Consider the following 13176-nt stretch of genomic DNA (forward strand, 5'->3'; position numbering starts at 1 on the left):
AGTACCATCGTGTACTCCGCAATCTCTGGAACCCTAGATTCAAGCCCAAACCAACCTGTATGGAGAATTTGCCAAAACTGATCTTTATCACTGCTCTGATCTTACCCCTACATGCAATATTTCACCACTGAGTAACTTGCTTTAGTTGGGAAACCATTTATGAATCTCAAATTTGTGGGGAATTGCTAAAACTGTTTGTTTATGGCATATATTTCTCTGTAGCCATCGAACATTCGTGATTCCTTCGCTCGTTGCTCGACGTTTTTCAGGTACAGGCGAGTAAGGGCGTAGAAAGAAAATAACAAACAGAGAGTGATAGAGAAAGACAGGCGGAGACAGAGGGCGCCTTCTCGTCTCGTCATCTTCGTCATGTTTCAGCCCAACCACCAGGTTTTCATCCACTCTCTTTAACCTTTTATCTTTCCAGGAAAGAACAAAAATCTAGGGTTTCCTTCCCCCCACCTCTTTTTTTTGGGTTAAATTTTGTTTGAAATACAAAGTAATTTGCGTATTTCGAGACTGAATTGGCGGATGGTTAAGCCGCTGCTAGTTTGGCGTAAAGGAAACGCTATCCTTTTCATGTTGTCTAAATTTGGCGGGTCTTAGATGAAATGTCATTAAAACTGTGGGAGCATTGTTGTGTTCCACATAATTTGGAACTCTGATCGTTTCCTGACGGTAATGTATCCAACTGGTTCTAGTCTGCTGATCCACCCGACCTTACTTGGAAGTGCTTGATAAAGAAATGTCTGCAATGAAACCAAAATGCATCCTTGACATATGGAGTTGGTACTTCCACAGACATGCAACCACCAACTCTACTACTAACCTAGTATTCATTAAACATCGAACTGACAAGTATCAAAGCCTGTGGTTATACGAGGTGAAAATTGCATGCCAGTTTCTGGTTCCGTCTTCCTCTCTGTTTGCCTAAACTCAATTTATATTAATGGGTCTGTGCTTCGGCATGTGTTTCCCGGCTCGTTTAGTAATCTTGCATTTTAGCTGAGTTACATCTGGCCACATATAAGCCCCAAACCTAGTATGAGTGGAGCATTGATTATGGCTATAGCCCCTATTCTGAAGTGCTCAGGCAAAATAACCAACCGAAAAGAGAAGAAGAAGATAGCTATAGTGTGACATCCTTCCAACTTTGAAATAAAAGAGTTCATGTCTTTGACAATGTTCATCAAGTAGGTATCCCCATTTTTCTGCCCAAATTGATGATGTGGTCTACTGTACCCAGTTATTCTCATGTAGGGCCCACATGGAAATTTACTCCTCAACCCCAGGTTTGGCTTCTTTTGCACAAGGCATCAAATATACAGGAAAAGTTTTTAAGACACCCATAATTCTGTCAAGTTTAGTATGGTTGATTCTTTACCCCCCCTCCCCCCCCAAACAAAAAAAGTTTAGCTGGGTAATTTTTCTACATTTCATCACCATTGAAGTTGTCCTATATATAGAAGAGAGGAGCCCAAGTCTTCTTTTTTTTACTTTTTTACTCCTTGTTTCTCTTTCATTTGGTTAATAATAGTTTGCTTTTTGTTTTTGCATGAGGTGTATGCTCTGATAGTTGACGGAGCTTTTGTTCTTTCTTCGTTGATCTTCTTTGCACTGATACATGCCAGCAATTTTTTGGCTTTTTTTCAGTTCTTGATTTCTCCGAGAGCATTGAATCCTGTGGAACGGAATGACCCCTTTGTGATAGCGGAGAGTGAAACACAGAAGGAAGAATTTCGTAAGGTGGAGTTCGTTTTAACCTATTCCAAGGTTGGTCCAGTCCTAATTCTGGAACTCCCTTGGAGCCTCTATTCTTTTGTGCATATATCAGATAAGCAACATATTGTCATGTAGTTCCTGTCAAGCAGTTTTTAACCTAGTCCAGTCCATAGTTGTCACGGCATCTAGGCGAACTAAGGCGATCAAAGGGGTAAAAAAACAAAGCGACACCAGCAAACAAAGCGAGAGAAAAGTGCCTGGACGCCTAGGCAGTGCCTAGGCGACGCCTTGACAACTCAACTATGGTCCAGTCCATGTTCATTATGTCATCCATTGACAAAATCACTGTCCTTGGAATAGGCGCAGTTCAACCAGAAGTAATGTTTTATTGATTTGATTTGTACAGGAACTTCAGGATGATCTACAAAATTTAGGGCTGAGAATCAAACACCATGAAGAGAATATTAAATTTTTGAAGAACTACACAAAGAGCTTAGACAAATCAATTTTGGACATCCATGGTATTTTTTCCTCTCCTTTTTTGAACTCCATATTGCACAAGAAAACATTTAGGTGTATCAGTGTTAAGTATTGCTCTACTAACATCAGTAATTTGTCAGGTACTCTGGGGAAATACCATTCAAGTGAAGTTAAGAATGAAAATGAGAATAGCAACCACTTTCAAACTGAGGACACAATTGAACAGATACTACGGCATGAGAAATCTGCAGCTGCCTTATTATACCTGCTGAAAACTCGTCATGGGAGTCAGGCACCAAATCTACCCTTTACAAAGGATGTGTTGGGTACTGTAGCTACACTGGGCAGAGTAGATAATGATAACCTTAGTAGGTTAGTTTCTGTTTGAATTTCCTTTTTATTTTTATATCAAGATGTGGAGTGGCACAATAGTGATATGTATACTACATGTTACTATTTCGAGTGACTGGTAAAATAATCATTTTTTGTTTTGTCATAACTCAGTGTCCCCTCCCCACCCCTCTCCCCCGCCCCAAACCACAAAGAATATATCCTACGGACCAACCTGTATTTTTTGGCCAGTGGTCAAGAAAGTTCAATAAGTTGCACTATTTTGGACTGTGACACTTAATATTAGTGCTGACTATCATTTGGTTTTTCAGATGGTTATGGTAGTCTGGGGAAATCTGTTTTTTGAAGGTTGCCCACTGATTGGATGCTTTATCAGTGAGGTGGTCCATTAATTTCAATGGATGGTGTAAAGAGGGAACTAATGAAAAGAGGAGCATTGTGAGATGCCTTCATTTGCCAATTAATGAGGTTTCAGTCCATTCTAACATTGATTGATTTACAGAATTCTGTCGGAGTATTTAGGTTTGGAGACTATGCTGGCAATCGTATGCAAGACATATGAAGGCGTTAAAGCTATGGAGTTGTATGACAGGGAAGGCAGGATCAATAACAGTACTGGTCTTCATGGACTTGGATCTTCAATGGGAAGGCCCATGGATGGCCGATTTCTAGTCATTTGTCTTGAAGATTTAAGGCAAGAATCTCAAATATTTCCCAAGTTTGCAGATAAGCCGACCCATATTCTGAATATGTTTTTCTGTGCAGGCCGTATTCTGGTGAGTTTGTAGCTGATGACCCGCAAAGGAAGATTTCTCTTCTGAAGCCAAGATTGCCAAATGGGGAGTGTCCAACTGGATTTCTTGGCTTTGCTGTGAATATGATCATTTTGGACAGTGCAAACTTATCTCTTCTCACTGGTAGTGGGCATGGCCTCAGGGAGACTCTATTCTATGGCCTTTTCTCACGGTTGCAAGTATATAGAACAAGAGCAGAAATGCTACTTGCTATCCCTTGCATTAGTGACGGTGCTGTCTCTTTGGATGGTGGAATCATTAGGAGCAATGGTATATTTTACCTGGGAAGTAGGTAATCCTCAAGCTCCATTTATAACTTTAGGAAAATCTATTGGCAATCAAGTTTTGCTTGATTCAGGGTTTTTTTCTCCTCCAAACTGCCTCACAGTTTGAAAATTATCCTCAGTTTCCTTGTTTTGAGTTTGGGTGCGGTGAAAATGTCCCAACTATTCTCACTGTTGTTATGGGATGTTTTTATCATTGCTTTTTGTAGGTTCTGGAAATTGCATGCCTCATCTAATGTATCAATGAATTAAAAATTAGAGAGAGAGGGTTCATTGAGGAATATTTTTATTTGTTAGGAAAATTAAATAAATCCAAACTGCAGTGTATGATGGAATCTGGCCATTCCTTTCGTGGACTGTTTGAGGTGTTTGGTTTGAGTACCAATTTGACCAAGCTTGTTTATTTTGCAATAGCTTCTGATAACGAACTTTATGTGCTTTAAGGAAAGACATAGAGGTGAGATTCCCAATAGGCTCTGGAACAACAAATCTTCCTCTGGACTACATACAAGCTGAGGAGAAGATCAAGCAAATGAAATGGGAAAAAGAGAGACTTCTTGAAGATATGCAAAGAGAGCAGGCATTGGTGAACCATGTAAAGAGCAAATATGATTCAAAAAAGCAAGAATTCGTCAAGTTCATAGCTCAAAGCTCACATAGTCCATTTCAGGTACAGCCTTGGGCATATTTCTTCTAACAAGTAACTGAAATACTCTTTTTTGGCGGTTTGGGGGGGGGGGGGGTGTTGGGGTTGGACATACTTATTTTCACCCCTTTGCTGCATGTCTCCTGATTAAGGCTTTTTTCGTTTCTGTCTTCCACTAGTTCTACCAATGTTTTGCAATAAAATCCATCATTAACCGACAAAAAAGGTTAGAAGAAATAACAAGGAAAAGTGGGTATAAGATGCTTTTTTTTTTTAATAAGTTTCAGTTGCTATTCTAATAACCTGCAATTGTGGTTCCAGTTGATTCATGATTGTAACTACTAGGAAGCTTGTTTGGTTGCATTTGTAAAGCATTTACTATAATGAATCTCTGTATGCATATGCACTTTCAGAAGTACAAAAATTTATTTGGTGCCTTATGAACCAGGGGAAATATCAATTTTAGAAAGAAAAAGGGAAAGTGAGAGGAGGAAAAAGTCAACATGAACCTTATTTCTTATAAGCAGCCTTTAGTTACCTATAAAAAAAAAATTTGGTGGGTGGGGGAGACCAGAAATTTAGGTGAGACCCCACCTCTTTTCTTCAGTGTTGGATTTTTTGAATGTTCGAAATTTTAATCGAAATGTTCGAAATTTTTGGCAAAATATTTCGACCATTTCGATAGGGTCAAAATGACTTTTCCTATTGAAATCTCAAACCTTCTTCTTCCCTATAAATCATACCTCTAGTTTGTCCCTCTCAACCTCTAAGAGGAGTTAGATACAAACTCTCCATGGAAATGCCATGAGGATGATCTAATGGTTTTTGGCAAGGACAAGTTGTGTAGTGGGAAGGTGTCGGTCATAGAATAAGTTTATGGGTATATGTTGGCTTGGTTTAGGCGGTTTGTGTGCTCTTCTGCCATAATTTTTCAGATTATTACTTTCACAAGATGTCTCAATCAGCCAATGCTTCAAGATTTTTAAAGGGATGATGCCCCCCTTTTTCTGAGGAATGTCAGTTGATGGGAACTTGAAAAAGTAAATTTGCTTGGCACTATTTGAAAGAGGAGTCATTGAAAAAATAAACTGGAAGAGACGCGTGTATGGTGGGTAATATGATTGAGATGGATCACCAAATTTGAACTGAGAACAATCCAAGGGGTGTTTCTCTATTCAACAGTCAAAATGCCAAGTAATCAATCCACATGGTAAAAAAAGTTGGTCGTGTAGGAATCCATTCCCAGTCTTTGTGAGAAACTTTATCCAATTTTTGGAAGATTTGAGAGTCTGAAACTTGGGTAGCAGCAAGGGAAGTAGCAATAATACGCTCATTGGTGTTCTTTTTATGCTATTTGATCAGTCTATCTCAACTCATTTTACCGATTAACATTATTTTTTGATTAATAAACATGTTGAACAGTCCAGGAATAGAAGTATAGAACTTCAGATTTGAAGACAGTGACAGAAATTATTTTTTGACCAAGAAAAGGTCCCTGGTTATACTTTACCAACCTTTCAAATTTCAGTAACTCTGTCTACAAAATTTGCTTTATGACTAAATTGTATAGCTTATTTCTGTTCTATCACGATGTAAGGTATATGATCTTGTATTATTTGATGAACATGTCCTGATTTCTGTTCTGTTACCATGAGCAGAATCAAGTTCCAGTAGGACGAGATAGAAGCATCATCCATAGATGAAATTTTTATTGAGCCACTATGGCTGGATAGGGAGCTTCAAGATTTTTCCCCCTAATCCAATTACAGTCCATGTAATTGTTTTCTGATTTATGTGGAAGGAACGATTAATAGAAAGATAATCAATGACTGGAGAGGGAAGCCCGTGTATCTTGATGTGAAACAACTGAAATGTATCCATCCTTCAATGGTTCAGTCCCTGGGACTTGCTTGTACATGCAAGAAGATGAATTGCTTTATGGTGGGAAAAACTAAATGGAGTTGCATTATCCTTGCATGCCTCTGAAATATGTCTCGATTGTTGTTAGCATTTCATATTTCCTGGCTGAAGGAATTCTTGAATGTTGTGTTCAAATTCAGCTGGCAAATCTTTGGTCAGGGAGCACTCATGCAGGGAAGTAATTGACCAATCATATGATTGGTAGCAACTGTAGATCTTGTAGGGTGTCATCTCTATCATACTTTTCCGAGGTTCTGGCAATCCTTTTTAAACCCGATTGATATCAAATGGTTGGGCTTGATACTTCTGCATCCATCTTAAGGGAATGTGGTGAAATATAATGTTTCTTTTCCAAAAGCACACATCCCAATGCAAACCCAGTCAGTCCAGCCGTTGGATACATCATTGGGCATTCCTTGGTTGATGGGGTCAATGGAGAGGAACCCGGAGTACCTGAATTCTTTTTAATTTTTTTGGTAAAAGGTTTACCTGAATTCAATCCAAAGTTAAATGAACATTAACAAAGGGATCCAGATATATAATATTTATGTGATGGGTGGGAATCAAGGGCCATGTTCATTGTTGTAAAGATTTGGATCCTTTGGCAGAAGAGGATCATTACCCAAATAACTTTTCTTTGTATTCTTCTCAGCGGTCTGTAAAGGTTTCAGCTGGTTGTAATGAGGTTTTGGAATCAAAATCCCACCTCAGGGTTTGGTTGTGCCATTGTGGCCTTAGGGAGGAGATTTAAGGAGTGGCTAAAAGTATATAATCTTTGATATTTAAAATTAAAAAAAAAAAATTTGGGTAAGGGGGTTCACAAACATGTTTTATTGTACTGATTAGAGATGAAATTGAGAATAATATAGAATTGGGATTATTGTTAGACGCTATGTTTGTTTGGTATACATTCTCGAAATGTAGAATGAATTCGGATCTTTATCACCTCCAGTTTGCTGACCGGCCCAGTTCCCCGGTTCCTCTAACAAAGGGGGGCTGAAATGACCTCTCTACCCATGCCCAAACACCTTGCCCGAGTGGGGTCCACCATCCCCCTATTAGAGGAACTGGGGAACTGGGCCGGTCAGCAAACTGGAAGTGATAATTTTCCATTCCAGAGTGGGTCACATTCTCTGACATACATGAAAGAGAATGCATACCAATTTTTATATTTTTTTTAATGGGGGGAGGGGGAGGTCTGAGGTTGGTATTCTTGACACGGTTCCAAGAATTGGGAATCAAATCGGTGAAATGGAAATCAAAATGGTGAATTCATGGTTTTAGTGCACGGTATCGATAATAGGTATCGGTAATCTGTAAAACCGATACGATACCGATACAATATCAACCTGGATCAGCTGTATAGGATAAACTTTCCCCTGAATCTCCTTAACAAATGAGTTTTCTGACCATTTTACACTTTGTCCATACCATACTACCGATACGGTATTGGCACGGTATGGGAATCGGTGACTAACAACACCGGTACATATCACCCGTATCATACCGATACTTAGAATCATGGGTTTATCAGCAATGATCGATCCCAATTCCAGCCAATCTAATTAGGTCAATTTATGCCAAAAAAAAACCCCTAGAAATGTTGTTTTCAGATCTGAGGGCTCATTCAGTCATTCTAGAGTTCTTGGGACTAATTAAAGTCTATTCTGATCAGATCTAGGGACCGTCGATCCCCAATTCTGTGTTTTAAAATGTTGATTCTCAACCATCAATGCATATCAAACACAGCCTAGAGAAAAAATGAGCAACAACATGGACAAGATGGGGTTTGGGACACAAAGTCATGAAAGCTAGAGCATAAGAAAGCCAACTTAAAGGCGAAGGCAAAAGCCAAAAGGTAAAGCTTGAGCATAAGAAAGCCAACTTAAAAGCGAAGGCAAAAGGTATTGTTTTGTACAACAAAATCCTCCACAGTTGCAAATCTCCATATGCTCCACTTAAAACATCATCGTAGTTTTTCATAGCCTCCACATCAAGATAGTCATTGAGAACCCCCAAAAAACCCTACATGCTGTCGACTGGCTTTTAGAATACAACTTCAGGACTTTAGTTACAGGCTCCAAAATCTAAACATCACCTCAACCTGGACTCCATCTTTTTTATGGCCTCCTCTACTGCAGGCACAGCCTTACTGAAAGCTGACCACTGCTCCGCAGTCAAACTTATTCCTGTGGATACAGAAGAAAAAGGTCTATCATTAAAATTCAATTATAATAAGCTGCCAAGAGCCCAAGATACACTTTTTAATGGATAGCAATGATGTAGAAACTATGAAATGGTCAAAAAGTCAACAATGATAAGCTCTGGTTCGACCTCAATGAAGCCACAAATAAATCACAAAAACCGTGGACAAACTATGGTGGTCTGCAAAAGGATCAATCCAACAAGATGATCCCAATCATGAATCAGGACCTCTTTCAGACCTAATGAGCTGCAGGGGCACCCCCTTGCATTCAACATCAAGGTGAAGGATTAAGTATCCAAAAGTATTTTGCTAAAACACACCACTTACAAGTATGGAGAAGTTTGTCCAGATATAATTACAGAACACCCTTTAAAGGACACTAGTATTTTCAACTGAATTTCGCATCAAGCAGGCAAAAGGCATATATGGGCATTAAATAAGGATCCAAGACACTAGTCCAGGCACCTCCTGGTGCACCACAAGTCCACAATACCTGGAGATTTATGCCAACAAGCTGTTGATAGGACAGTAGGCTAAAAGAAACCCATTCATGGTGGGTTAATCCTTTCCAACTAGAAAGAGATGAGGCATCATCAGCAATCTATCACGCAGAACATGCTGGACTATGCAGAAATCCAAAGAACATATTACTTTGCAACCCAAAAGTGAGCATATAAAGCTTACATCAAAGTCCAATGATATGATGCAGAAAAGAAAAACGAAACTCTCCAATTTAACAAGTAATATTGACAAATAGATGTAAATGGAATCAAAAGCACCGTAGGAGATCCAAGAACATCAATATATACATCTTATGAATCAGGAACCACTGAAAGTTGAAAGTTGATAGTTGAGAAGCAGATCAATAAAAATAGAACAGTATAGTTGAACAGATTATTTGCGAGTTCATCAGTATTGATAGATGACCACGGCTCATAATCTGCATTCACCTACTGACTTGCTATCCACCTGCATACTGCCAAAAGGGAAAAACATAGACTATAACAAGAATCCGGTGGAAGCCCAACCCCAAATTACACACACACAACCCACCCACCCCCCCCCCCCCAAAAAAAAAAAAACCCAATCACAAGGCATTTATGAAGCCCTATCCCGACTATTTGAAGGAGATCCGAGATGTAACAATCTTTCCTAAGACTGGGACCGACATGGACTACAGAGCACAAAAATTTACAGGATTCCCAAATAAAAAGTTCATGTTATGGTATTTCAACTAATTCTCCAAGAAGAAAAGGTCTAAATCCCAAACTCATGTATCACTGGGAACTTGTTACAAAACAAAGGACAGCCGAAGTATACAAGCCGATTGGTTGAAGCAAACATCCAAGAACCTCCATAAGAACAGCACAGAAGGTGACAAGCAAGAAAAAATAAATTGAAACTACGTTTCAAGCCAAAAATACTTTGAGACTTATACAACATAAGTAGCTGACCTTCAAGAACTAACCCCCTCCCCCAAAACCAAAGAAAAGAAAGGCAACTGATAGAAAGCTATATTGTAAAGCATATTGCAAGGCCAGACTGAATAGAGAATGATGAATGATTAGGACCATATAGTTAAGAATTTCATGTCACAGCCATTCCAAAACTAATCCATCGGTTGGAAAGTTTGGATAGGCAGGCCAGCCAACTTACTCAAAGTAGTTTCCGCAAGGTTACTAACTTGCCATATAAGATTTCTACAAACCTGTTTGATGGCTTGCTCATTTCACATGATCTAGAGTTCAAACAATTACTTTGAAAAAGAATCTATGGCATTGGTCACATACAAGCATTCCTCTAACCATCTTCACCAAATCCACCAAATTGTGGCAATAAACACAAATACTACACTGGGAGACTGCCTAAAGCGGCTTCTCAACCCAGTTAAGAAAAGAAAACATGTAATGGGGCAGTTCCATGAGGAAAACATGATGTATGACTCCAAAATCATGCAAGTTATGAAAGATTGCTTCAAAAACCTTCATGCGTGAAGGAAAAATTAAAATATTCTGCTCAAAACTTGTAAAAGGTAATATAAAATTGCAGAGATGTCCCGACTATTAAGCTATAACTTAAATATAAAAAACCACAGAGGCCTAAAGCAGAGAAATAAAAAGTACAGAGAAGTAATGCCAGAATAAAAGGTAATACCTTTGGAGGAAGGAAGCTGCTTTCCGTCTTTTTCGTAGTATTCTCTTATCGACACCAAAGACTTCCCTCTAAAATCCTGAATCGTAACTCTTCTCTTGTTCGATAGCTGTAAGGAGCCAAGACCCCATTAGAGAAACAATTCCAAATACCCTTAAAAGCTAACTAGGGTTTGCAAGCTCTTTCTCCCCATCTACCGTTTCCTGAATAAATAGAACGGAAAATGTAATCCTGTTGTTCCCCCAACACTTTGTAAAACTAGGGTTTTAACTATTTGAGTCACAGGATTTTAATATTTTGAAAGAGGGAGAACCAAAACTACAGCGTCTATAATATTGCACTAAAAAGCAACTCACCCTGCAAATAATGAGATCGCCCTCATCGTCGTACTCTTTGGCGGAGATAGTGGGTTTCCTCTTTTCCTCACCACCTTCGTCGTCGTCTTCTTCTTCTTCAACCTCCTTTTTTTCTTCATCGGCTCCAGCGCCTGTCGCATGTTGGTCGTCCTGCTCCTTAGAAAGCAAGAACGATTCGACTACCTTTCTCACGAAACGCTTGGGAGCCGGACCTGAAAGATCGATACCAAGCTTCTCCGCAGCCATGGTCCTGACCTTGGACTCAGTCATCTCGTTCATGTCTGCGTTTCTTAAAATCTCCAGCACTGTCTCCTCCAATTCACGTTGAGTTTCTGGTTCCATTTCTGGCAAAGATCAGAGCTCAGTCAGAGAGATGCCCTTTAATCAATTTGATTTTGGTCCTTCATAACCTTTTATAGCAATAAGTAACATTAGCCCGAACCAGTGAAACCGGTAAAAACCCATGGACCAAACCGAATCGATACTTAACGGATCAATTTTGTACTGTCACTACTGTGGTACGACTGAACCAGATGAAAACCAGATCGTATCAAATCGAATCGATAAAATCGTAGTATAAATAATATTATTTAATAATGTACAAAAGAACGCTAACTGGTCGTGTAGCTCCTAAACACCATTGGTTTGGATGCAATTTTCGGTTTCACTAGGAGCTAAATGGTCTTTTCGTACACACAAGCATTGATTTGTGTTTAGGCACAGGAACCACGAATTTTTATCACCTGTGGTTCCCTTGCTCGGTACGGTTCCCTAGTGCCTCTAATAAAAGGGGGGTGGACCCTATCCGGACAATATATTCGACCAAGGGGTGGAATGATCATTTCAGCCCCCCTATGAGAGGAACTGCATACCCGTACCAATTAGTGAACCACAAAGGATAAAGGTCCCGAAAACCACACGAACAGTTAGTGTTCTTTTTCCCTTTACTCATTGATAGCTTTTCTACTCATTCCCATTGAAAGATGAATGATGGCTATTTCAGCCTTAATTACCAAGCAATTTCTCCCAAAGGGCAGAAGAATGGGAGAAGGGTGGAAATTACCGCTCAACCCCCATTGAACTAAAAAAACTCCATTCAGTCAAATGCTCATGCACGCATTTTTATTGGGCCCCGCACTTGTGCAGGTGCTACCCGATCAGATAGCGATCTCTTGCCTATATAAATATATAAAATTTATCTTCTTAAGAATTGACAAAAATGCCAGGCAATTTCCCAACTCCAAGTCATTTTTCTCTACGGTTATGAGTTTGTTTCCATTGAAATTTAATTTTAGGTGTCAAATGGAAACACTGGCTACAGATTAGCCTATACAAATGGTTTACTTGTATAATGATGTACTGTGGTCATGATTTGCTAAATATTAAATAGATCGGTACCCATATCAGTGTCTAGCTAATCACAATACGATACAGATATGGGTTGGGTAAAATCGGGCCGATTTTGCTGGCCTGATCCATATTTTGGCCAATCCACCCGATCCATATCAATATCGTATCGGTATCGGGCTCTAGTGATACTAATACGCCAATTCGATATTGATGCAAAACCACTATTGATGTTCAAATGTGTTGTGACAAATTCCGACTCAAGCAGCAGTCCACCTGGTCGGGTCGTCCTGCATACGTAAACCACAAGAAAGACAAAGAAGTGCCGCCCTGAGCCGGTTAGCACACTCTGATGCCCAAGTCAGAGTTTGCAACAGATAGAAATCTCAAGCTAGTGAGGTTAAACAAGAAAAAGTGAAGTGCCCCATACCTTATCTTGGCATGTCTATTTATAGCTTTAAAATACTAAACGGTACCCAAGCTTTACCTATTTATGGATGGTAACCTTGGTTTTATGTCGTCCTCAGTGGCACAATCTCTGGTCGACACATGTATGACCTAGGGTCATGTGGAAAGTGTGACTGGGGTCATGCGAGAAGCATATCCTTAACCTGACCGGAGTCCCTCATTGGGTTGAGTCAATAGTTAACTCTAGTTAATTGAGATTATCCTGAGGTCAATACCCCGACCCGAGCTCCTAACGGCCAAGCCGGGGCCGACTTGTTCATCCACGTGTAACATGGGGATTGGTTCTGGCCCACTATGACCTATCAAAATGTATGATACCAACCTAATCCAATACCACATCATCCATCCATCCATCCAGAAAAGAAAACATCTCAAAAATGGGGGAAAGTAAAGAAACAAGAAGCATTTACAAAAAAGAATTGAAAACCCAAAAATATCTCGTAAAAATATA

The 13176-nt window shown here is 39.5% G+C and overlaps 2 protein-coding genes across 6 annotated transcripts; one reads left to right on the plus strand and one right to left on the minus strand.

Moving 5' to 3' along the window:
• On the plus strand, window positions 1-6265 carry LOC122665319 (protein DEFECTIVE IN MERISTEM SILENCING 3-like). Of its 5 annotated transcripts, none has more exons than XM_043861434.1 (8): window positions 1-390; window positions 1654-1773; window positions 2129-2243; window positions 2343-2574; window positions 3056-3247; window positions 3319-3639; window positions 4076-4301; window positions 5936-6265. In XM_043861434.1, exons 1-8 carry the CDS (start codon window positions 370-372, stop codon window positions 5978-5980), a joined length of 1272 nt encoding a protein of 423 aa, XP_043717369.1. In that variant the 5' UTR covers window positions 1-369; the 3' UTR covers window positions 5981-6265. The 5 variants fall into 5 exon arrangements, with proteins under 5 accessions (XP_043717369.1, XP_043717370.1, XP_043717372.1 ...); XM_043861435.1 differs by having other exon boundaries at window positions 1654-1758; XM_043861437.1 differs by having other exon boundaries at window positions 1654-1746.
• A 1797-nt stretch (window positions 6266-8062) lies between these two features.
• On the minus strand, window positions 8063-11274 carry LOC122664327 (RNA polymerase II transcriptional coactivator KELP-like). Its single transcript, XM_043860103.1, has 3 exons — window positions 10911-11274; window positions 10558-10663; window positions 8063-8386 (listed from the first exon to the last, which is right to left on the minus strand). The coding sequence occupies exons 1-3, from the start codon at window positions 11250-11252 to the stop codon at window positions 8292-8294; spliced, it is 543 nt and encodes a 180-aa protein (XP_043716038.1). The 5' UTR covers window positions 11253-11274; the 3' UTR covers window positions 8063-8291.
• Window positions 11275-13176: the final 1902 nt, after the last annotated feature.

Source organism: Telopea speciosissima, chromosome 6 (assembly GCF_018873765.1).
Source record: "Telopea speciosissima isolate NSW1024214 ecotype Mountain lineage chromosome 6, Tspe_v1, whole genome shotgun sequence".
Classification (NCBI taxonomy): domain Eukaryota; kingdom Viridiplantae; phylum Streptophyta; class Magnoliopsida; order Proteales; family Proteaceae; genus Telopea; species Telopea speciosissima.